We start from the raw sequence: 26318 nt of genomic DNA, 5'->3' as shown, positions 1-26318 counted from the left end.
AATGTGCCTACGACGGCAATGCCAAATAATACAAATAACAATATAATAATGTGCCTACGACGGCTGAGGCCCGTCGGCCTTTAACACAATGAAACAAATATGGTCGACCTATACTCACATGTGATGACTGTAATTGGTGGCGGATTTTATCCCGACGCGACCGCACCAGAACTATGACTACAATTGCCTTAGACGGCACACCGCAGTGTTTAAAATTATACAAATAAAAATGTCACAGTCTGGTACGTGCGACCACCGAATCACAATCACCAACGAAGACAGCAACAAAACGTGAATTTAACGAAAACTAACAAAAATGAATTTCGGTGTGCACACCACGAAGACAGAAAAACAAGAGCGAGATGGGTCCGACGACATTCACCACGAAGGCTAAGGCCGCCGGACACCACAATGAAGATAAAATGCCCCAGTGCCACCACACAAAATAGAAAAACACTCGAAATTAATGAACTTTGTGGCACTGAGAGCATGATTTGAAACTTTTACAAAACATAACCGACAATTTTTTGAAAACGTGGAATAACAATCATTAACGTGCGACGATAACAGCGCGATAACGTATCCGGCCGGTCGCACACGGAGGCTTATCACCGCCGCCGACGAGGGCCGCGAATACGCAACGCATCGCACGAAAATGATGACATGAACAAATTTTACACAAACAATATATACAGCGCGAACAATTATAACAATATGCACAAGCATTCATTAACGTAAATGTAATTGTTCGAACACGGAACAAGTTACGATATCTTTATGGATACTCTCCCCTCCCGCGGTCCCGCTCATGTGTTTCGGCCGTAAGCTTAGCTGTTGACCGCTGAGCCTTTTTGTCTTTTTCGAGCAGTGTAACCGAACGTAACGTACGCGCTCCGGTTCTCCGCGTCTGGACATTTGTGAGGATTTTGGCTTTTCCTTGATCCACGGAGGATATACGTGAAATTGTCCGGCGAGACCTCCATATTGGTGAAACCCAGGTAACATCTCAATAGCCGTGCAGTCGCATCCAGGTCACCATTTTTATTATTTAGCCCCACGTGGTCAGTGGGCCGATCAAAGCGGGTTTTATTATTGTATATTATATATTATTGATATTAATTAGATCTTACGATTAAGTTTTATTTGGGTGCCCGCTAATTTATTATTTATTATAAAAATATACGTGTTTCCGACATAAAGAGTTAAGTAGTTAACCCTCCTGCACTTCCGTCCTCAACAAAAAAAAAAACGCAAGTCGTTGCCGACAACCGCTATATTTGTAGGATCGGTAGCGGCGCAACCAGTAATATTTTTCATATGGGAATCAATATTTCAACATTTCTAGGAAGTATAAATGACATCGCATAGTATTTTTGAAGTTGTGTGGAGTCTATAATGACTTATATATATAATGTCTTAAACTTCGACAACAAGTAAGGATCCGTGAATTTTGTTACTCAGTCGAAAGACTAAGTACAACGGTATTATTAAGGAAAAACGAAAATAAATAAGTTACTCACTTACTCACTTCTTACTTTTGTCGCGTCTCGTGTGGTCACATATTATAAAACACATTATAAGAGGTTCTCACGAATATCAAAACCATACTTGTGGATAAATTAAATTATTTAATTAGGTCACATAAACATTATATGGGAAATTAAGATAACAAATGAATAATCGAAACGACAGTGACCACATCCTGTATCCCTACATCAATAATTATGTAACACACATGCAGAATCAATAAGAAATCATCATATTTTATTATCATTAATATATACACACACACACTTGCATATATCAGATATAAAAGGGGGTCCCGAACAGGCCTTATTCAGACGAGTTTTGGCTATGCTGTACTGAGCACCTTCACGTCAGTGTATGTTATGGTCTGGACTTAGAAATATTTCAAACTATTTTTATAAGTTACAATTGTTAGGACTTAAATAATTTCTACTTAGAATATTTACAGAGTTGTAGTTAGGATAATTTTATGAGTTAAATTAATTTAATTATTTTAAAAAGTCTTAATTATTCCTGACTACACCTACAACCAAGCGTTGACTGAGACGTTGGAACTGAATCATCAGATCGATCGGTTGGCACGTAACACTTTTTTCAAACGTCGTTCAATTGTATTCACTATTCAGTATAGTAGTAGTATAAAACTACATATGACCTACCATTAATACCGTAAGTCTGTAAATAGAGCAAATTTGAAAAAACTGTGAATTAACGGTCAATTACTTAAATTACAATAAAATAATGTATTTAGAGAAGTGTAATAAATTCATAAACACAAAATTCTCAATGATAAAGATTCTCATTTTTGATGATAATTGATACCTATGTTTATTTTATATGTCACTAATTATGTTATTATTATCAAAAAATATAATTATCATTCAAATGAAACAGTATAACATTTTAAACAAAGAAATAATTTTATAATATCATTTTTAGAAATTTTATGCCGCCGTTTTTCGATTCCAGTCCTTATCATTTTTCGGACAACTGTCCCCAACTCCTATTAAGAGTTAAGTTTATTTTTTTTGAGGTTAGAATTCTAATCAAAAATGTTTTTTATCAGCTATAATTCTTATCTGATGCAACAACTACCCTCATCCCTCATTGATCGTAAACACTACTATTTACCGTTAGTGGTATTCAGCAATTCAAACTTACCGTCATTTCTGATAATTCTCAGATCACTAGTTCCAACTTTCATCATTTGTAATCATTGACTATAATTTAATTTGAAAATTAATCAGTCGGTCATACTCTATAACAACTGTTCTTACGTTTTAATTCAGATTATTATTATTTTATGATCATAAGGCATATCTATTTGCGTCACTTGGCACAAGTCGTTTTTGTATACATGTGGTGTCATTCAACGCTGAACTTTGCCAAAACGCATTTTGTTATCATTAAAAAAAATGTAATTAATTAATCAATATAGTAAAGCATTTAACCGCCAACTGTCAAGTTAAAGCAAGTTTTCTGAAGCTGGAATTGTATTAATTATTTATCAATTTACGTCATCAGTCAATTCACTACCCACAACAATAATATGGACGCAATTCCTTCGGAGGTATGTAAAACATTGCAGTGGCGGTTATAAGGGGAGGGGAGCAATAGGTGGATCGTCCTCCCTTGAGATTTGATTTTTTTAAATTTAGTATATTGTTGGCCCAACTACACATATCTACAAATTTTTTGAACCTACTTTTTAGTACCAACTTCTATTTCTTAGCTTATGATTTTCATAATATTACTATAGAATTATTTTCATTATAAATATGCCTTAGTCTCGCATAATTTAATGTTTTTAACTAATTGCTTGATTAATATTTTTTTACTTTAATTGTTTTAATGCTATATATTGCTACTATGCTTGCAATTTGTTTTATTTATTTAGATTGAAGATATAGTTGAGATTAACAACTAGTGAAGACCAATTAAATGGGCTAGTACTGCTTCATATCCGTAGAGCTGGGATTCCCAATCACTGTGCCACGGCACTCAAGTGTGCCTCGAAATTATTCAGGTGTGCCGTATAATTTTTGTAATTTTATAATTTTTTAAGTATAACTAAATGTAATAATCAAAATTATAATTTATATTTATGATAGCATTGACTTTGAAATTCCCATGAAAATAAAAAATGATAAAACAGCTATAATATTATATAGGATCCGATACTACCCGATACGGGTATTAAAAACAGTTGCGTTGACTTTTACCACATACTATAATGACTAAATAAAAACATAACCGATGCTCATCATAATGAAAATTGAGCACGTGTAATTGTTACACATTATACTATATAGATATTTTGATCAAGAAATATTGTTAATTACATTTAAAAATGGATAGATTTTTAAAAAAGTGTAAATTAACAGATGGCAGTGATGTTAATGCAAATTACAACAATTTAAATATTGAAATTAATATTAAACAATCAGCTTTAATAAGCGATAAAAGTTCAAATTTAAATGTTAAACATAAATATGTTGATAGTTATTTATGTTTTGGATTTACCTGGAATTGTGATATTGATTGTCTTTTAATAGTTTGTATCGTTTCAACTGTTTCACCCCTAATAGAGGAATTATGTAAAAAACATCAATCTCAAATGGCACATTAAATTTATGTTATATATATTATATTATTTTATAATATATATAATTATGACATTATGTACATTCATTATTATTTATTTAAGTGTGTCGTGGACATTTTTTAAAATGATCAAGTGTGCTGGTAAGTTAAAAAGGTTTGGAATCCCTGCTGTAGAGACATAATTAATGCTATTTTAGATAATATATTTTTACGCTTTGCTAAGCAAAAAAAATGGATATGCTCTAATTAAAATAATTATAATAATAGCATATGCCTTTTTTAAATAAATAATTATTATTATAAGATACCCTTTAAAGGTTAATTAATTTATATCTTTTTTAATACATTTATATTAAAGTACCTATGTTAATATAATTAATATGTAAAGATTATTCTGTGTGTATATTTTATATTATGTATTTATATAAGTACTATGGGGTGGAGGAGGGTTGGCTTTATTTTTTCCTCCCCTTGAATACCATGTATAACTGCCACTGAGACATTGTACAGACTAAAACTATAACTTATTATAAAATTACTAATTGTTATACTGGATTTTCAGATTCTTAGTGAAATATTTAAATACTTATCATTTAGCGAACGACAACAAATGGCTTTAGTCAACACTAAATGGTATTATGCATCTATACATCCAGAATTTGCACGTAATGAAGTGTTTGGCTACAATGAAAATGCAGAAAAATTAGATTTAACGCTTGGGGATGATGGTTTACCCTCTGATTTACCAATTTTTAATGAATTCAAAAGCATGTTATTGAATTCAAAAAGAAAATTTTTCAACTTAACATTTGATGGTTCACTTTATGTTTATCGAGTATTTCCAATTTTCAAAAATTTAGCTGATTATATTGTGTCTGTACATATAAATAATCTTGCTCGACATACTGATATGTTACTTGATGCTATTTTAGATTGTGACAAACTTGAACAATTGGAGTTTAAGGGGGTAGGGGATTTAACTTATGGTAATACAACTCGCCAACAAATACTCAGCTTAAAACGGATTTATTTTGAAGGAGCTAATTTGACTGATTTTTGTTTCAACAATATTATGCGATGTGCTCCAAATTTAGAGGAGTTAGGATTTGAAAATTGCAATATATTAATTTGGCACCAAGCTATAAGAAGGTTTTACCCGAACTACAAAGATTCTAAAAAAAAACAAACTTTTAATTCTTTGGATATATTTTCATATGTAAATATTGTAAATTATTTGGAGACCGCTAAAAATATAAAAACATTAAGGCTTGGCAATAATTATCATATTTTTTTAAATCTACCAATACATATCAAATTAGTATCTTTGGAATTAAATTTTAAGAATCTATGCTTTACAAGAGATTATGCTAAAGTTGGTGATAAATTGTCAACAATGAGTACCTTGGAATATTTAGATCTTATACATTTTCCATGTTGTGTATTAGCATCATGTGTTCCTAAACTGTGTAATCTCAAGCGATTAAATGCACATTACTTCCTTTGTGGCTACCAAGATGAATGCTTCAGCAAAGTATTAAATTCATTAAAGAATAAAAAGAACCTAAAAGAATTGATGATGGTCTCATTAGAAGATTCAGTACCATTAGAAATACCAGATTGTACACTAGAAAAATTAACAACTTACATAGGTTTAACTAATGTTTTTAAAATAACAAGAATGAGCCAAAATCTTACAAGATTAAAAATTTTAAATGGCGACATTCTAACAGCCTGTGATTATAAACTGATATTCAAAAACCTCATTGGATTACAAAAATTGATCATCGACCATTGTTTTCAATTGGATGATAATGTGTTTTCTGATTTACCGATAAATAATCTTAAAGGTAATGGTTCTTACGACAATATTAAAAAAAAAAAAAAAATTAACTTGTATTTTATATTTTTATCTAGCACTGAATACCTTGCATCTTTTCCATACAAAATTAACATATCAGTGTTTCAAGTATATTAATAACAAAGAGTTGAGAAAAGTATGGATTACAGACGTTTCAATAGAAAAATGTATTGAATTGGTAATAAAGTATTATTTAATATTAGTTAAGATTACATTAACCATGATTTATTTAAAATGTATTTCCTTTAAAATGTAAAGACTTATAATGTATTTAAATTCTCATTTTATTTTTATAATAATTATAAGCTAAATTAAAAAAAAAAATTTTTAGTATTATTATATAAAAAATAAAAATAATTAAGCATCAGTTAACTTTGATTAGATTATCTTAAACCATACCTAAATAATATGATTTCATCATAAAATAATAAATCCAGAAAAATCGATATACTCATATTTGCAGTAGACATTATTTCAAATTTTTTGAATTTAAAAATCAGAAGTTTTTCATCATTGTTCATAATGCATTAAATAAAATATTATAATGAACATCATTTGTCATATCTATACATCTAGTAGGTACCTATATTAAATATGGAAAAATTTCTATATTTCTATTTTTTATTTCTGTGGTTATTATAATGGGTGGGGCGATAGATTCACCTCTTCCTTTTAGGATTTAGTTTTTTTAAATTATATATATTGCTGTTCCAACAACACCTATCTGCAAATTTATATAATTATTATAAGATAAATTTTATGTCAATAGATTTATATCTTTTTATTTTTTTTATAAATTTCCGATAAAGTGTGTTAATATTATTAATATATAAACATTATTATACATTTATACCTATAATTTGTATGTCTATTTTATATTATATATGTATGTATATAAATACTTAGGGAGAGGAGGGTTGGCTTTATTTTCGCCCCCTCCTTAAACATCATGTATAACTACCACTGTGTTATATGTGTAGTTAGATTTTCATACAACAGAGGATTTTTTTTTTCTTGAATATAATAACTAAAATAAAATAATTAATCAAAAAAGAACTTAAATTTATTTTAGCTACTATATTTTATTAGATATGATTTGATTAATTTAATTAAATTTATTAAAAAATAAAAATAATAATTGTAAAGTAGGTGAAACAGTAGGTTTTTTTTTTAAATAAATGAATAAAATATAAAGACTTAAATATTGTATTTGTGTGGGATTACTTTTTATCTTGACAAGTAATAACAAATTAAACATACAAATAGATCATAATGAAATATAATAAAGTTAATTTTTGTTAAAAGTGGTATATTACAATAAAATAATTACCTAGTCAAGATAAAAAATTTTTAAATTAATGTAGTTACTGATATGTTTAGTTTATTAAATAATATTCTTAACTTTTATATAATATTTATTACTATTTTTTGTTACAGAACGATATGTCTGACTTTAAAAATGTATTAAAAGCGTTTAGTGGTTTTGTTCCTGAATTAACTACATTAAATATTGACATTTTAAAAGAAAACCGCAGTTGCCAAGACATAGAAGTATTTAGTGAAATACCAATGTTGATCAGTACAGTTTATAATAATTTTAAAAAAATGAAAATTTGTTCTATAAATTGAACTAGTTAAAACTATGAATGATTATTACTTAAATAAGAAAACTATATTTTCTTTATGATTTATGTAATAATTAGGGCCTGCATTTATATGTTCTATAAACCATTGACAATTTTTTTTTAGAAAAAAACTTAATGCTTATATAGTTTAATAAAAAAAAAACTGTCATTATAATAATTTCCATTGAAACAAATGTTGTACTTTGAAAACATTGTATAGAATCACACAAAACATGATACACTATGCATTGGAATCCAGGCTCCAGTAATTATATTTTATTTATACGAATTGAATATATTGTATTCATTTATATATATATAAATAATAATATGTCTAATTAATTTAGATAATAGATGATTTTTAACATTAATAATTGTAGATTTATCTAAAATAAGTTAATCATACAATTATCAATGTATAAATATAGCTGTAAATAAAAATAAATGTAAAAAGTGCATTAGTCTTATTAAAAAAATGAACTATTTATGTTAAATATTTATTTTATGTATTAATATATTGTACTAGTAAAATAAAGAATTTTTAATTCATAAAAGTCGCTAATCTGAAGTGAATGACTATTGATAGCTTTTCCACACGAATTTTCACATGATCCGACTAATATGTATTCTTGAAATATTTCCGCTTACACATGCGTTCGGTTATGTGGTAAAATTCTGCGTGATACATCCGAATGAGAGTAGGGCATTCGGAAACATATTTCTGTGTATGAATAAACATAATATAACATATTTATTTATTTATCTATTTATTTAATAATTTATTTTTTATTTATTAAATATTTATTTAGTAGTTATATTTTTATTACGTTAATTGATTCAAATACCTATAATTTTCTATTGTTTACTGTACCTATATACTTAATTCAGTAATGTGATTGAGCTAGGATTAATTATTTTTGTTTATTAATTATGTATAGCAAATTAAAATATAGGAAGGTAAGTAACAAAATATTTGATGAAAATTTGAGCGTTATCTGTGTAAGGCTGTATCTGGAGGGGGGGTCCAGGGTATCTGGAGCCCCTGAAATGTCTTCATTATTTTACGAATGTTTAAAATACTTATATATTTTTAATACCAACAAATATTTTCAGTCAAAAATGACTTAAACTCCAATTAATCATTGACTGCTTTAAATTTTATATCATAATATCATATTTTCATATGATATTAATTTTAATAAAAGAAAATTAAATCTTTTTCTGTCTTATTTTTAATCAAATATCAAAAGTTAAAATCTTAAATCATTAAAATTACAATGTACATGTTTTGGACCCCTCCAGAAAAATTTTTTTAGATACGGTCTTGTATGTACTATTTTATTCTCACATTACTATCAAGTCTGAAATTGAAATATATACTAATAACTATAATAATAAATAGATGCTTTGTAATACATTGCTATTTAATGATAATAAATACAAGTTTTAATTAAAAACAATTATAAGTTAGTTATATTTTTTTTTCTTTCCTAATTTTTAATTATATCCTAAATATAATTAAAAATTAACAAAAGCATTATTGAAAATTAGTATTGTAGGCAATAGATTTAGCAGTTGATAAAAGTAGTTTTACTGGTGAAACCGAGCCATGTATGAAAACAACAGAATTGGAATTGAATTCTATGAGTCACACATAAATGAAAAATATAGCATTCATGGTTACATTGGTACGATGTGGAAATGGCAAAAGTATTGTAGTAAATATAGGAGAAAAATCAGAGTTTGGTGAACTTTTCAAATTGATGTTTTGAATCATGGGGGTTTTGGTATTACGAGGACTTTGTTTTACAACATCTTTATCTACAGGTTCTACTACAAGGCTAAAAATATATTTAATATGCTATAAAAAAAAAAGCAATAGATTACAAGAAACAAGTATGAATCAATTACCTCTGAACAGGTGGTCCATCCATAATTATATTCATTTATAATATTTGCATAGCATTTAGAGGATTAGGTATTGTAAAAATGGTTGCTAGGGCAATTAAAGATAATGCAGCAATATTAGTACTAAGTTGAAATTTGACAAAATTCTTAATGTTAAAAAGTATTCCTTTTCCTTCTTCAATAGCAGCTACAATTGTTTGAAAATCATCATCAACTAGTATCGTGTCTGATGCTTCTTTGCACATAGTTCCATTTATATCCATAGCTATGCTAATATCAGCTTTTTTAATGCTCCACTATCATTAATTCCATCACCTGTCATACCAACCACATTTCCATTTGCCTGTAAAGCCTAATATTTATAGATACATGAATATATATATATAGGTAAAATATAATTTTTAATTCATAAAAAAATTGAATGAATTATAACAATTATGTAAAATTTTAAGAAGATTAAATAAATTAAAGAATAAAGTACATTGATTATTGTTAATTTGTGACGAGCAGTAACATGGTAAAAATAGATACATTGTTTGCCATGGATCTTAGTTGATGATCCGACATATTATCAATTTGTAATAATAAAATGATAAATTATAATTTTTTAACGCTTACATCATCATATTTATTTATGCATTTTACAGCCATAAGTTTTTGTTCGGAACTAAATGGATATTCTTGATGTTTTATATATTTGTCACTGACACCATAAATTTTATTCTAAAATTAATAATTAAAATTGCTATAAGAATACCAACACATAAAACAAATTTATACAAATTAAAAATACCTTCATAGCTACTACTAAAAGAACTCCTTCAGGTTGCCCTTGCAATGTATCTCCATTGAATATCCAAAAAAATGTACAATACTATTGTATATTTCATCGAAATAAAGAAAACGGCTGATTTTATTTTTTATTTTTGTATATTTATTATGAACGTTTTTTTAATTTCAGTTTTGAAGTTTGAGTTATAACACTTACTTTGATTTTGGATTTACCACATACAACATTTTAAAATTATATGCATTTTTTAACCTGATATCGCATAATACGCTACTTGGCGATTTTAATGCATTTCATCCCGCTTGGGGCTCTGAACTTGCATCCCGCAGTGGTTCTCAGATCTATGATTGCATCAATTTATTAGGACTTTGTTCTCTCAACGATGGTAGTCCTACACATGTGGGTCGCTTCAACTCAACCAACTCGGCAATTGACTAATCTTTTTATTCCCCTGATATCATCTGGTATCTATCTTGGCAAGTCCTCGACGATCCTCACAGTAGCGACCATATCCCCATTATCATAACAGCTAATTTCAACAGGACCACCGATCCTGTGCCATCTAGTTCCGCCTTGGATTCTTCATCTTCAATTCACTTACCTTTCAATTTCATTAAAGCTAATTGGTCATCGTAATCTCTCCAAATTCAGAACTCTATCTCTTCACTTACAAATTCTACTTCACCAATTTTTTCCCATTCTACCTTTACTAATATCATTAACATCTCCGCCGATTCTAATATTCCGAAGAAAAGATTAAATACTAACCTTTATCCACCCTCTCCTCCTTGGTGGAATTCTGACTGTTCTGAAGCTGTCGAAAACAGAACCCAATTTTTCAGGAACTTTCGTCGCTCAGGCTCCATGATCGACTTTATTAATTATCGCAACGCTTGTGCCCAAACCACCAGGCTATTAAAAAATGAAAAGAGGAAAAAAATGGAAAAAAGTTTGTTCAAATCTAAATCCATCCTTCCCCATACATCACTTTTGGTCAACAGCTAAGCGCTATCAAAATTGCATCAACCCTGTCAGTCACTCAGATAATGACGATTGGTTCAACTCTTTTTGTTCTATAGTCGCTCCGTGCTATGTCCCTTCTATATCAGAGTATTGCCCTCCTGATCACTCTCAAAACTCTCCATCTCATGTTCTCACTAATGTTTTTAATATGTCAGAATTAAATTTAGCAATATCTTCACGGAAATTTACCGCGTCTGGTCTTGATAACATATCACCTACTATGCTAAAACACCTCCTTTTAAATGCTCTGGCTTACCTTTTATCTATTATGAACAATATTTTATCATACGATCCTCCTTCATGGACATCTTATCGTGTCATCCCTATCTCCAAACCTAATTCTAATGATTCTTTTCATCCCATTGCTCTCTCTTCTTCTTTTTGCAAAATTTTTGAATATATACTGAAAACAAGACTCGATTGGTGGCTGAAATCCAACTCTGTTTTACCTGCAAACTTGTTTGCTCTTAGGGAGAGATTGGATACAATGGAATACCTCTCGAATTTTATCGGTAATATTTACCATTCTTTTAACAATAAGGAATTCCTAGTCACCACATTGTAGATATTCACGGCGCCTTCGATTTCGTGAACATACCTACCCTCATCACCTATCTTCTTTCATTAAATGTACCCACTAAATTCTGTAACGTTCTGTCCGCTCTCTTCAATTTCAGAAAACTTGTTTTCTCCTCTCCCTTCGGATCGTCAAATACTCGATCCACTTTTACTGGCTTTCCTCATGGTAGCTGCCTTAGTCCAATTTTATTCAATGTATATATGAATATTGTTAAAAAGCATGTTTCTCAGTCCGGTCATAAATGTCTTATATACGCTGATGAATTAGTTATATTCTTTTCTAATAAACATCTTAATCTCGCCATTGATAGCCTCAACCTGCCCTGTTGGATCTAAATGATATCCTAATCAAAGTGTCTTTCGTTGATGCCCCTGATAAATGTGAATCGATCATATTCACTCGTTGTAGATATTTAAACAATTTTAATACATATCATAACAATTTTGTTATCCCCTTTGTAACCAGTATTACCTATTTAGGCATCACACTCGACCTCAAATTGCGCTGGATTCCACATATTTCATCTGTCACCGCTTTTGCTTTTCAACGGTCAAACTTTCTCCGATCTGTAACTGGTACTTGGTGGAGCTCTCACCCTTCAAGTCTATTATCTATAAATTTGTCTATTATACATTCCAAACTTGATTACGGTTGCTTCCTTTTTGGGTCTGCTTCCTTTTCTAATTAGAAAAAATTAATAAACTCCAAACCTCATGCATCAGAACCATTATGGGTTACGTTAGTTCTACTACTTGCTCTGCTATGGAAGTTGAATCTACTTGCCCACCATTTAATATCAGATGCCGCTGACTTGCCAGTAAATTTCTCCTAAAATCATTATCCTTTAAACTTGGCCTTAATGATTCTCCATTTTGCACACTTCGCCTAAATTAATGTATCTGCTTCTTATCCCCTATTCTATTTGACTGCCCTGCCCTTTAAACCAAACGCATTATTTTAGTTAACCTACTTAAAATTCTTTATATCCCCCTTAATATCTACTCCATACTCAATACAAAATCCACTACCGCCATAAAATCACTAATTTCCTTTATATTGGATGCTGGTCATGTTATATAATATTAATATGTAAAGTATTATGTTGTATTATGTATAATTTGTAATTGCTGAGCTATCATAGTTAAATACTAATAGCTAATAAAAGAAAAAGAAAAGACTACTCGTATATTATGAATTAAGATACAGTCATCCTCACTTGTTTTATTCACCAAGTTAATATTAAATTATAATTATACGTAGGTATATTTATATTTTATTGTTTGCAAATGAAAAATTTTAAAAATATAATAAAAATTAATTTATATATTTAATTTATTTTAATTAATTTATATTAAAATATCCTTGAACATCGGAAATAAAGCAAACATCGAAATTAAAACATCGGTAAACGTGACACATCGATGAATAATATCGAAAATTATACATCGATGTTGAATATCGATTTTTTTTAGCTTAAACCATTGATGTTTTTTTGACATCCCTAACTACTTCTGGAAGGAGTTTTCATATAAGGAGTCACCATCAGTGTTGTGCTTTAGATAAATTTATATATTTTTATAATATAATTTATATTTATATATTATATATTTATACATATAATTTATATTTATAAATTTATCTAGATGTGTTATTTAAATAAAAACTTCATATCGTTATCTTATCTAGATAAAAAATAAAATTGACATCTAATTTTCATCTAGATAAAAATCATAGCCATCTAGATTAATTTATCTAGATAATTCACAAAATATGTGCCTAATAGTTAGTAATAACTAATCTACAATTTTATTTGTATATTTACTTGCAAAAATTGGTTCTAAAATAGTTTTAAATAGAATTTATTATTAATTATGAACAATGACAATTTATTATGTATATAGACATATATTACCTACATAATATGCATGGGAGGTGAGAATTATTTATAATTTCATAGTATGGCCCATACGGAGAAGTCTCATGCTCATATTACTATTGTTCTGTGGTATTACGAACGCCGAAAAAAGCATTTACAAGAATATTAGAACCAGAGATAACGCACCATAGGTCTAAACTAGTTATTATTGCAGCTGCGTGGTAGATGGTTTATAAATACTAAAATACAGAAATAATTGTCGATAAGAAAATAGCAATATTACAATACGCATTACGCTGTACCTACACAGAAGTTCATCGTTTTCCATCATCATTCGACCGCCTTAAATTCAATATTTATATATAAATTATGTCCATTGTTCATGTAATCATGTGCTCTAAATAATTGTCATTACCGGACCTCAATTCTATGAATCCGTACTTTGATGTGTCTACATAATATTATTGTACAACAAAATAAATATTAGGCGTGAAACGTCCGTTAGGTATTTATTAAAAACTTGAACTGTATGCAGCGCACTCTCATCCACAACGTGTTCAGTGTTTATCGTCAGACCGTCTTCATATTTTTCATAATTTTGTCTATGACTTTCAATTTTATTTTATTAATGAAATATTTTATATTTTGAAATGGATCGTTACATAATACAATCATTACCCAAGACCAAAAGAGTTCGCCTACAAACGGATGAAAATGTTGATGCCTTATATAAATATCTAGGTAAAAATTATTTTATCTATCTATATCTAAATAAATTCAATTTCTACAGTATCTATCTATATTTAGATATTTTTTTTTTATCTAAGCACAACACTGGACACTATATCAATCACTTTTTTCTCAAAATCTTATGATAATCGGTACAAAACAATAAACTGATGATCAGATAGATTTATTACATATTCATGTAATTATTAGAAAAAAAAATTAAATATTAAAATAAGTATTATTATTTAGAATTAAAAAATAATTATTAAAATAAATGACTAATGCATATATATTTATCGTTTCTAGATATTGCATTATATGTATTCCCAAATATAAAAAAAGTTTAATATATCAAAATCAAACACTAAATGTTTCGTCTATATGTTAAGTCTAGGTTTTGAAATATAACTCATATCAGATGCAGACCATCAGCTGTTATTAGAATAACTAGGTATGTAATATTATGTTATGGTATAATTTTCTTTATATTTTGTTTTTTTATCGAATAAAAGTAAAAAAAAAAAACAATCTTAATCACGCTTTCTATAGAAAATCATCCTCATAGAGTGATGCATTTTGATGGAAATATTGTGTTTGTATTCATTATTTTCCATTTATTAATTTTATTTTAGAAGGTAGGCACAGTTTCATAAAATACTTAGTCGTACTAAACACTTCTGGTTAAATTCATATTTTTGTTCTTATTAGTATCTGGGAAAATAACTTGATACGTTTTTATTTCTACAATATATTTCTACAATTTCTGAATATCCATACTTAATATATAAGTTTTTGTAGTTATAACTATTTCAAAATATGTCTGTGAAAATGTACCTATAATATAATATTTCATAAATATTTATTTAATATCATATAATATTAATTTAATTAATTAATATCAGTGGCGTAGCCAGGATTTTTAAATGGGGGGGGGGCTAACCACTTTTTTGGATAAGTAAGGTAAGAGAGGATATGAGAATTCCCCCCACCATCTACCACCAAGTTTCTAAACGTAATTCAAGCATTTTAGTATAGTTTTAAAAATATTTATTAATATATAATTTATAATAATAATAATAATTTTGGTTTCAGTGTTCAGTCACTTGCTCCACTCTGACAGTTGCATCCTCTTAGGCGAATTTCTGACAAATTCAGTTATTATTTCACTTTCATCGAATTGCTCTTTTTTATTTATATTAGCCATAGCTAACCCATTCAGTCTGTTTTCCGACATGGTGCTTCTTAAAAAATTTCTTAAGCGATTAAGTGCTGAAAACGTTCTTTCCGGAGTGAAAGAGGTAACTGGTAACGTGGCCATTAATTGTAAAAGTATTTTAATGTTAGGTCGAAGATTGGTGCGATGCTAGAGTGAATCAAGAGCAGAATTCGGTTTTGGAATAGTATTTTGACTCCATTGTTGCCTCCATATGAACAGGTCAGCTCTGATTGTAGATGAGGTATCATCATGGAGATCTTGGGCTTATATTTTAGCAGCTTTTATAATATTTTTATCGTCATACATATTTAAATTGGCCGGAATAAGTCCTTCAAGTGGCATAACATCAATAAGCCTTTGATTAAAACGAGCATCCATTGATTCTATTAAATAGTCAAGATACATTATACATATAAACACGGCCCATGGGGGGGGCTATAGCCCCCTTAGCCCCCCTTGGCTACGCCACTGATTAATATAATAATAATTTAAATTTAATTTTTAATTATAATTATTTCATAATTATAATAATAATAATTATTATTTCATAATTATAATACCATATTATATTTTCATGTTATACAGTTTAAACATACAAGAACGCGTTTTATATTGGTTGAAATAAATTTTGTATATTTACAACATTACAATTTTTTAACAAATTAAAAACAACCGATTATACTATGTTAAATAAGTTCGATCATTTACACAATAAAAACATTATTTAATTATTAAGTCATAATGTTATTTATTAAGAAAAACGTCGAGTTACGGTTTATTAGATTTGGATAATATAGTGATCTACTTTTATACATATATGTTACGGGTACAGTAAGAAAATCCGGTAATGTACACATCATCCGGGTAATGTGAACATTACCCATGCCCATTGGATAAAGTAAACATATTTGTAAAACATTTATTTTGTAGGTACATCAACCGGGTAATTTTTACAATATCTATCTCTGAGTGAATAAAGTGTTTTCATAAAATAAAATACGACAAATATGAACTGTAGATAATATAAATAATATAATATAATATAAAATACGATAAAATAGAAATTGTACCTACATGATGTTAAATCGTGTGCATTGATATTGTATAATAATTTTAAACTACATACGGTGCTATTGGTTTTCAAGTTCACTTGTTCGGTTTATTAATGTTTGATCATTTAGTTTTTTAAAAAAAAAACCTTGTCGTCATAAAAATAGAAATTATAATAAATTAATTAATAAAAATAATGGAAATTCGGTAAATTTAAAGGAATCAAAATACTATAACATATTATCTGAAATAAGAAATGTGAATAAAAACAAATAAATCATAATGAAACTTTTATAAATATTTTATAAGTGTCGATTACAAAAAAATCTTTTTGTGAAATAGCTAATGCACGATTTTTTTCGATGGTCAAAGTTTTAAAAAATGTTTGCGTAAAAATAATCATTTAACAAATAAATGTACGATTAAATGTAAATCTGGAGAGATATTTTGCAACTCAAAATGCCTCAAAGTATTCCAATAAACAACTTTATTTAATTTTTTAACATTTTTTATTATAAAATAATAACTTAATAATACATAGTTCAGGTACTTAATAATTTTTTTTCGAATTAAACTTATAGCACACTGGATAATGTACACATTATACTATCCATATGAATAAGATGTACTTTACCCGGGTATTGTGTAAACTACCCATTTTTGAACTTTACCCGTAACATATACATGTAATAAACCTATTAGGAAAGCCTCTGTGTTTACTGTGTAATGCAGGCATAGTGAATAATTTGCTTTATCAAGATGATAATTTAATGCATTATCGAAGTTTACACTAACTAGTGTACAAAAAATGCCCAGTTTCACTTTTCATTATTATTTAGTTTATTTTTCATTATGCCTTTTCAAAGTCAACTGGAAAGCACCACAAAATCCAATGCAATTATGATATAATAATACATTTAAAATATTAAAATATATCAAAGCCGATGATTGTAGATCGAATCACATATTTTATGAAATTGAGATATTAGCAGTGACGGTGCTAGAGTTTGCGAGGCCCTGGGCAAAATTAATGTTGGGTCTTATAATTTATATTAATAAAATATTTTAAGTTTAGTTAAATCAGAACCGTGGGGCCTTAATTATAATTTAAGGCGTGGGGGATTGGGCAACTGCCCCTATTGCCCACCCCCTCGCGCCGTCCCTGGATATTAGTAAAAATGAATACTAGTCATATGCTTTTATGCGTTACTATAAAAACACTGATAACTTTTAATTATTTATCTGATAAAAAAGTAGAGCTAAAGACGTTTTTACATTCAACGCATAGAAACACATGACTAGAATACGTTTTTGCTAATACTCAATTTCATAAAATATGTAACTTGTGACGTTTCTGCAATCATCGATTTATTGTTTTATACTTGTAATTTTTCCATTATGAATTTCAAATTATTAATGATAAAGTTTTTTAATAGGTAAAACTTAAAATAAAAAGTTGTAATTATCACCTTTTCTAATCAACATAGAAAGAATATTTGTTTGATAGTGATTGTAAAAAAGATAATTGTTATAATATTTTACATTTTTCAGTTAGTGGCTTAAATTTTAATATTTTAACATCATGATGAAAAAATTTCAAATATTAGTCATATTTTGAATTTAATTATTTATACATAATTGCAATGCATACAACATTCATTATAGTGCATTGAAATCGGTAACGAAAGGACATAATGAAAAATAATCATAACTCAAATGTGGAATTGTTCGTACCTTTTTAAATTATAGTGAAGAATAACGTGTAAATGCTCGGAAGACTATCTTGAAATAGTAAATTATTCAACACGTAACTACACGTGAAGGCTTCCTTTATACCTCGACTGAATATGATCATATTTCGTCGTTTTTTTTTGCAGGTTTTTCTGTTACTTTTGGACATATGGTTCTTTGTTGGTTTATTTTAGTTTTTGGCTTCAAATTCTTCTCCTTTTTTTCATTATTTCTTGACGTTTGGGATTTCAAATATTCGTTTTTCTCGTTCGTCCATGTTTGTTGGTATTCCATAGATAGCAAAGACAACATATTTGGTTTTTCATTTTTCGTCTGGTAAGACGGTATGAACTTCCGAACATTAGTGTAATCGGATGCCACCAAATTGTCCCGTCGTTTCAAGGAGACGGCTGGAATAAATTTCGTTTTCTTGGTATACGCCATTTTAATTTTAAAAATGTTTTAATGGAGATGGACTGAAAAAATGTACGAGAATCACTCACAAGATTAAAATTAAGAACTTGAAATTACAAATAAATAAATATCCATAACAATTTTTGATATTTAAATAAATACTGTTTATTTGTCATCACATTAGCAACGCGAATCGTATTCGCTACGTAACAGTAAAAATGAAAATAATTAAAAAAAAATATTATTACTTTATAATATTTATATTAATAGTTAATTTATATAGTTATCTGTAGACAAATTCTAAAAAGCCCCTATTGTGTTTGGAAGAAAATTATCATCATTTATTGCCAAGAAAATTAATAAACAAACCTTTGTGTAATAGTTTACTATTTACGGTTTTTGTTATTTGTCTTTGACTCAGGGACGTATTTATGGGGGGCCGAGAGGGCTCGGGCCCCCTTCGAAATGAAAAAAACCATTGTTAAAGATTGTTATTTTTAACATGGATATGTCTTAATGCTGGGGTTTCCGAAAATTTGTCGCGATATTGAGAATGTTGCTTATGCGATAATTTAAAATTTTATATTTATAAAATATGTTTATTCTTTTAAGAATTTTGAGTGACTCTCATAAAAAATTTGTTTATTAAAATATAGTTTATATACTTTTAAAAAATAATAAATCATTAAAAAAAATTGAGTTTCTTATTTCTCTGATAGTGTAAAAACAGTCGAGAAGTCATAGTGTTAAAGTAATTTTTTTCGTAATAGTGTGCTTCCTCCTTCCCTTCCACCCAAAAATCAAATACATAATCGGCCCTCTCCGAAATGAAAATCTATATACGCCACTGCTTTGACTAATCGGTTTTTTTCGTCTTCTTAGGCACATTTTATGAACATTTGACATTATGTTGCTATTACTGATGATTAATGATTAATGATATAGGAATATTACATTTATAATAATTTGTCTTGTACCTTTTAAAAACAGTTACTATTACTGGTTTTAATAATTAAACAATTTTCTCTATTATTTTCATGTTATTATCATTTTATTCCAAAACATATTTGGAAAAATCTCTTAAAGTAACTACTTAAAATGTTACCTATCTGTAATTTTTTATACATTCTTTAATAACATGGCATTTTTTAATTCGTATAAGATTTCAGAGTACTTCAAAAGTATTTAATTTTTGAAAGTAAAAATTTATTAACTTTTTTACAATAATTATTTTCATTTTCTTATTCGTATTAGAATAATATATAGTACCGTCCTAACTAACAATAATGCCCTAGAGCAACATCATTTAACGCCCCTCCTCCACTCCCCGATTTTTTTGTTGTAAAATTGACTTTACATTTTCAGCGTATAATTCATCTCATTCCTTTAATGTGTTTAATATTTAATAATTAAAGTATCTACCTACTTATTTAATATTTTTATTATTATTATTGTAGTTATATTTATTTTGTTTTGATGTTATTTATTTATTATAATAACGCCCCGGAGAACAAAAGAGTACAGAAAAAGTATGAATGTATACTAATAGTAGTTACAAGCTTAATACTTAAATATAATTACAAATATTATATGTAAAATTGTAACAATATATAAAAAACAATATTAATTCTATGAAAGAGAGAGTGAGAGAGAAAAAAAAACTTACTATTAATATGGAACTATTTTAAAATTATTATATTTTCAGTTTTCTTAAAAAATTCCAATACAGAAACTATATGAAATGTAATGGTATTTAGTGTGGTAACATTGTTATTATACCTACTTTTTCTATACCAAAACATAATATTAGTTTTCAACTAATATTAATTTTAACAATATTATTTTTATTGATGTCAATTTTTTCAATTTTTTTTGAAAAATAATAAATTAAAATTAATAAAACGGACTTTATGGTATTTTAATACAAGTAAAAATATAATTAAAAAGTATTCAAAATACTTAAAAATACATAAAAAAATTATATTTAGAATACCATATAAATACTTCAAAAAGTATTTAAATGCTTGTATTCGAATACTTTACAAGACTACATATCATATAATATACTTTTCTGATTTATTTTCACTAGGTTCACTTATGGCGGTAGATGTATTGTTAATATAAATCATTTATTTGATTCGATTCAGAAAATTAACTACCCACTTTTTGGCTACTAATTTAAAGATCTTACTTTAATAAATGAAAAAAAAATGGTTTTTATTCTGAATTTTTTTTTAAGTATATGATGTGCAACAAATTAGAAGTCGTAACAACTGAATGTAATAATTCATCGTCGATGAGCATAAATACGGAAGTGATTACAACAGTGGTAAATACTGGACAAGGATATAATACAATACACGCTGTGAAGGTAGTAAAATTATTGTTGAACTGTTTACTGATAAAACATAATTACGCGTTCGGGGAATTCACGCACATTAATGATCAGTTACTATATACACACACTCACACAGCAATTCCTAATGAGTATAACATATTGCCTATACTCAACCCTTTAAAATCGGTCCACTTTCAACCATTTTGAATCAGAAAATGATAAGAGTAAACCTATCAGAAAGTCAGCATAGCAACTTAATAACGTGCAACATAATGTTGCTAATTTATTGAAGCAAATCAATCGCCTTAAATTAAAACTTCAACAGAATTAATATTTTAAGCATTGAAAGTAAAATAATAAAAAAAAAAAACAAACATTATATTAATAAACAATTAGTAATGTGTTTATATAAATTATAAGACTGGAATGTTAAATCCTGACAACTGTAATATTATTGTATTCGTGTGTTCTATTGTAAATATAATTTTTATACTATAAAATATATTAAAAGTGCACTTAAAAATGGCTATGTGGTCTATTTATTTCAAACAATTCAATATATAATTTCAGATAATATATTTTTGACTAAATTATATACAAGAACCCAACACAACTAAAAAAAAAATATTTTACAAATTATTTGATATTTAATGACAATAACTTAACTTAATTAATACTTCTCAAGTAGTTATCATTTATAGATTTATCATATAAGTACATCAAAACTTAGTTGAATTTATCTTTTTCTATATCTTTTTTCATAGATTTTTCAATTTCTAATGCCAATTTATAGCCCAGTTCAGGCCTTCTATCTCGACCTTCGACCATTGTTTTTACCTTAAAAAAATATACATAAATACATACATCAAATCAATTCTATTCATTATATTAATTAGATTCATTTTATTTACCTCATTTGACTGAACAATGACACCATGATTTTTGATTACACTGTTTTTTGTTTTTTCTATATCATTTAAATTAACGCCACGACAACAATCGTCAATCAATATTGTTCGATACCCAATTGATAATGCATCTGCTGCTGTTGCACCTAAAATATAAAAAGCCTGGGTTAAGTAATCACATGATATTTAAAAAAAAACACAACAATATGTTGCACCGACTGTTTTTATACACAACATGTCATTTAAAAGAAAATATAGAATAACTATGAGCTTTATTGCTTAATATACTTACCAACACAAACGTCATAGGCCAATCCACATACGTAAATATCGGTAGCGTTCAACTGAGATAGTTGAGTGCCCAACGTGGTCTGCGTCAATTTTTTGTTGTCCCAAAACACCGAATACGAATCCACATCCGATATTGTCCCTTTATATATTTTCATTGCATTGTCCACGACCTATAAGTTCACACTAATCATGTTTTTGAAGCAAAATGTTTACATAATCCATACAGCATAACAAAGATGAATATTATTTAGAAAAATGTATTTTGGCATTTTTGGTACTTGAGCGCTATATTTCCTGAGTGCGTGTTTTTAATAATATTGTATGAAATGTGAACTGAAGAATTAGAAAAAGAATAAATGTTCATCAATTTAAAGACTTTAGACCTCTTTATCAATTTTCAAATATTCGTAGTTATCCAGAGTGATAACCTAATTGTGATTAAGGGAATGCTGGATGTTTAAATTTAAAAATATACATATATCCCTCCCCGCGTGAAAAATAGTGTTTTTAGGGCATTCTCGTGTAGTTATTCATCTCTGCCTTATAGGATAGTTGTTATCAACACGAAATAACCAGAAATTGGTACCTTTAAATCTTTATAGAGCTGAGCGCCCCACGAATCCTGTACACAGTGCTTTGGCCACAAACGCTGTTTGATTTTTGGAGACCCTTCAAACACCACGGTATCGTACAATTGGGCGGTTTCGACGTTGACCTACTTACCCGAAAATGGAAAACAAAAAAAGTATGATTAAAGACAATAAATAAAAAATTGTATAGTTTATAAAACTGGTGAAATTTTTCTTTTTACCGGGGACGACGGGTCTAAAGGTCGTAGGTTCAAATTCTCGATGAATGATATGTGATCGGTCGGGTGCCAGTCATATGAATAAAACACAGAATCAAAATTCACGGTGTCCAACAGACGGTTGATGGGCTCAATAACCTGAATAAAAGAGCTTCGTTAGAAAACAATATAAATACACTATAGTCATTGTCAATGAATCTAATTGATTAAAACTATATTATTTATCACACATTTTTGTAGCCCAAAATAAATTTCACGTGCTCTTGTAATATATATCAGAATAGTGACGTCGAACCCTATGGCCAAGTAGGGCAGATGCTTTATACTCGTACCTCAAAATATTTTGGTAGCAGATAAGTTGCCCAATGATTGGGCCAGCGAGTTATTATTAATTGTGATTTATAAATAAAAATATAACTAACTCATTAGTATTTTCTATCAGGTTGATTAATTTATGTGTCTATTAATTAATACTTTTTGTATTAGGCTCTTTATTTAGCCACGTGGTGGTAATGTCTTATAATTTTCAAAGTATCCCCAACGTCAATGTTCTTGATTTCAGAGCCACTTGTTTGATTATAATCAGCATACGAAACTCATTTAAAATGTTTTTTGGAGATGGTAAATTTATCAAATAATTTCTCAATAAATAACGATACATAATCTACAATAATTATTAAAAGTTCGCATATGAGTATGATATTTTAAGGATTAAGTTATTTACAAAAACTGCAAAGTAAAAGTCTTTTATGAAAAAGCAGTTCTCATGTACCTATATATAGATAGATCATATAGATATATAGATAGATATATGTAAATAGATAAAGCAAAACGCGAAATACATGTTAGTTATTTTTGCTCACGTAAGTTTCAAATTTTTTGAAGAAAAAGATTTTCAGGTGCAATCTAATTTGTGTAAATTATATAGTTTCATTCAAAATTGTCAAATACACTAACAGATATAACAGTATTGCAATTTTAAAACAAAATATCCTTCAGAAATTCATTCATATTTTATACCTCATACTAGTATACAACTTTTACGAATTATCACTGGTACAGTTGTACATTATTTTCTTCGTATTTTGACGTCAAAATTTAAAAGTTCAAATATGCATCCAATCGCTTTTTTTTACGTACTGTTATAATTATAATTATAAATTATATAACAATACAAGATAAGCGTTGTAGACCTGAAAACTGATAACTTTAGGGAACTGCTTATACCGATACTAAATAATTATATTCTTACCTCCAAACCGTTCTGTTGTGCTGAACAGTTGCTTATGTTCAATGAACCTGATATGAAATCGTTTTGTACGTCTATAATGAGGAATATGTTGACAGGCCTTATAATCTACAATAAATCAATAATCAGTGTATTTTTAATTTTACAACAATAGCATATATGTAGTAAGTACAGTCGAAAGTGATTTGAATTGAATCGTATATGAACGCAATAACCGAGTTTTGTGAGGCTCCGATTAATTAACTACTCGTATATATTACTAATATGTAATTAACACTATATTTATCAATATTTACTCGTATAATGCGATCAATTTAGTATTATAGCGATTAGCGAATGTCAGTTATTATGTCTTGTTTTTCATCCTACCACTTTAGGTCATTAGATAAAAGAAAATTTAACTGTATATTTATACATTATAAAATTGATCAATTCAGATCACCACATTCATTTGACTCACCGTCTTGATCCATTTGTTCCAACACATAGTGAATTCTTGTCTATCGATCAACCCATCCTGGAATAAAATAATACGCACGTTTTTATTAACTATTTACATAATTTCAGTTGTTATTCATTACAAGTTAGATCCTACTAACCTTTTTCGTATCAAATATGTTAAATATATGTTCAAGCGTATTAGTATCAAGACTGTACACAATTCCTCGGTCGTTACGGAAGAGTCCTTTGCAGATGCCGTCGAACTCTTCAATGTTTAAAAAACCATCACTAAATAAATAAACATAATTTTGTAAGTATTTCATGTTGATTTCATGTTGAAACACACTATAGGCAAAAATATAAATTAGAAATACATGCAATGATTTTAATGGCGTATACGACCTATTTAAATAAAAATGTCTTTACATGCAATCTTTTTTAATTTAGTTTCCATATTTATTTCGAATTTTCGGTACCTAATTACTCGTATTATCAATCAATAACCTTTTTAAATTCATGATTCTGTTTTTATTGTATTCAAAGTAACTTTGATGTTGTGTACTTGTAGGTCTGTCCAATTTGCTAATAGGCTACAAAATAGGGACGGCCAAGAACTAACCTAGAGGGTCTAGTCTAGGTCGTCTAGGGGCCTAATGTTATAACATTATAAGTTATAATATCTATAGATATTCGTAATCGAATTATACTGTTGTAAATTGTTAATATATGAATAAATGAAGCATTGCAGATTTCTACTAGTATACAACAAATTAATTAAGGATCTAAATAGAAGTTGTTGATAAAACTACAATTACTTTTACAACATTCTTATCACTATATTTAGTAGGATTTATAATAGAGACCTCTACGTCAAAAACGGCTGATTCTGGATCTATTCATTTGGTGCATAGAAAATAAAGATATTATCTATATTATATTATATTATCTTTATTATCTATGATTTGGTGTATATTTAAATATTAAATCATAGTAGAAGATTCATTAGTTGATTGATAACATAAATCACAATGCAAATTTCAGCTATACAAAAATGTAATTTTTATTTTGCTTAATTCGTTCACCGTATTTGAATTAAAGTTTCAACCATGAGTTATTCAAACAATTATTGCTTTTTTATTCGTAGAAATGAAACGACACAAACCTTTGATAGTTAACAAATAAATATGACAAATATAACATTTGACGAGAACAAATTAATTTATGACGTATTATTTATTCGAATTATACAGTATTTATTTGAAACAACAATATAAAAAACGCAATCACATTATAATGCATAGAAATTTTATAGCTGTACCAAATATAAAAAAATATAATTATATTGTCATTCA

At 28.0% G+C, this 26318-nt stretch overlaps 3 protein-coding genes across 7 annotated transcripts in view; 1 reads left to right on the top strand and 2 right to left on the bottom strand.

Annotated features, from left to right (window-relative positions):
• Window positions 1–2452: 2452 nt before the first annotated feature.
• On the top strand, window positions 2453–7952 carry LOC112692050. 2 transcript variants are annotated; one of them, XM_025566571.1, is made up of 5 exons: window positions 2453–3097; window positions 3425–3553; window positions 4694–5978; window positions 6046–6167; window positions 7427–7952. In XM_025566571.1, the coding sequence occupies exons 3-5, from the start codon at window positions 4742–4744 to the stop codon at window positions 7616–7618; spliced, it is 1551 nt and encodes a 516-aa protein (XP_025422356.1). In that variant the 5' UTR covers window positions 2453–3097; window positions 3425–3553; window positions 4694–4741; the 3' UTR covers window positions 7619–7952. The 2 variants fall into 2 exon arrangements, with proteins under 2 accessions (XP_025422356.1, XP_025422355.1); XM_025566570.1 differs by lacking the exon at window positions 3425–3553.
• A 158-nt stretch (window positions 7953–8110) lies between these two features.
• On the bottom strand, window positions 8111–10542 carry LOC112692051 (calcium-transporting ATPase type 2C member 1-like). 2 transcript variants are annotated; one of them, XM_025566572.1, is made up of 4 exons: window positions 10316–10542; window positions 10141–10245; window positions 9526–9874; window positions 8111–8335 (listed from the first exon to the last, which is right to left on the bottom strand). In XM_025566572.1, the coding sequence occupies exons 1-3, from the start codon at window positions 10319–10321 to the stop codon at window positions 9788–9790; spliced, it is 198 nt and encodes a 65-aa protein (XP_025422357.1). In that variant the 5' UTR covers window positions 10322–10542; the 3' UTR covers window positions 8111–8335; window positions 9526–9787. The 2 variants fall into 2 exon arrangements, with proteins under 2 accessions (XP_025422357.1, XP_025422358.1); XM_025566573.1 differs by having other exon boundaries at window positions 9526–9865.
• An 11226-nt stretch (window positions 10543–21768) lies between these two features.
• LOC112692036 (nicotinamidase) overlaps window positions 21769–26318 on the bottom strand; it is a 31048-nt gene continuing 26498 nt past the window's right edge. For all 3 annotated transcript variants that reach the window (XM_025566538.1, XM_025566537.1, XM_025566539.1), the window contains exons 3-10: window positions 25125–25254; window positions 24986–25042; window positions 24529–24633; window positions 23280–23414; window positions 23055–23183; window positions 22470–22638; window positions 22181–22323; window positions 21769–22106 (exon numbers count right to left, since the gene is read on the bottom strand). In XM_025566538.1, coding sequence (XP_025422323.1) covers window positions 21996–22106; window positions 22181–22323; window positions 22470–22638; window positions 23055–23183; window positions 23280–23414; window positions 24529–24633; window positions 24986–25042; window positions 25125–25254 — 979 coding nt within the window. In that variant the 3' untranslated portion in view covers window positions 21769–21995. The remainder of the gene's footprint in view (window positions 22107–22180; window positions 22324–22469; window positions 22639–23054; window positions 23184–23279; window positions 23415–24528; window positions 24634–24985; window positions 25043–25124; window positions 25255–26318) is intronic.

This window comes from Sipha flava, unplaced genomic scaffold (genome assembly GCF_003268045.1).
Source record: "Sipha flava isolate LNK unplaced genomic scaffold, YSA_version1 69_pilon_pilon, whole genome shotgun sequence".
NCBI lineage: Eukaryota > Metazoa > Arthropoda > Insecta > Hemiptera > Aphididae > Sipha > Sipha flava.
This window is presented reverse-complemented; position numbering and strand designations above follow the sequence as displayed.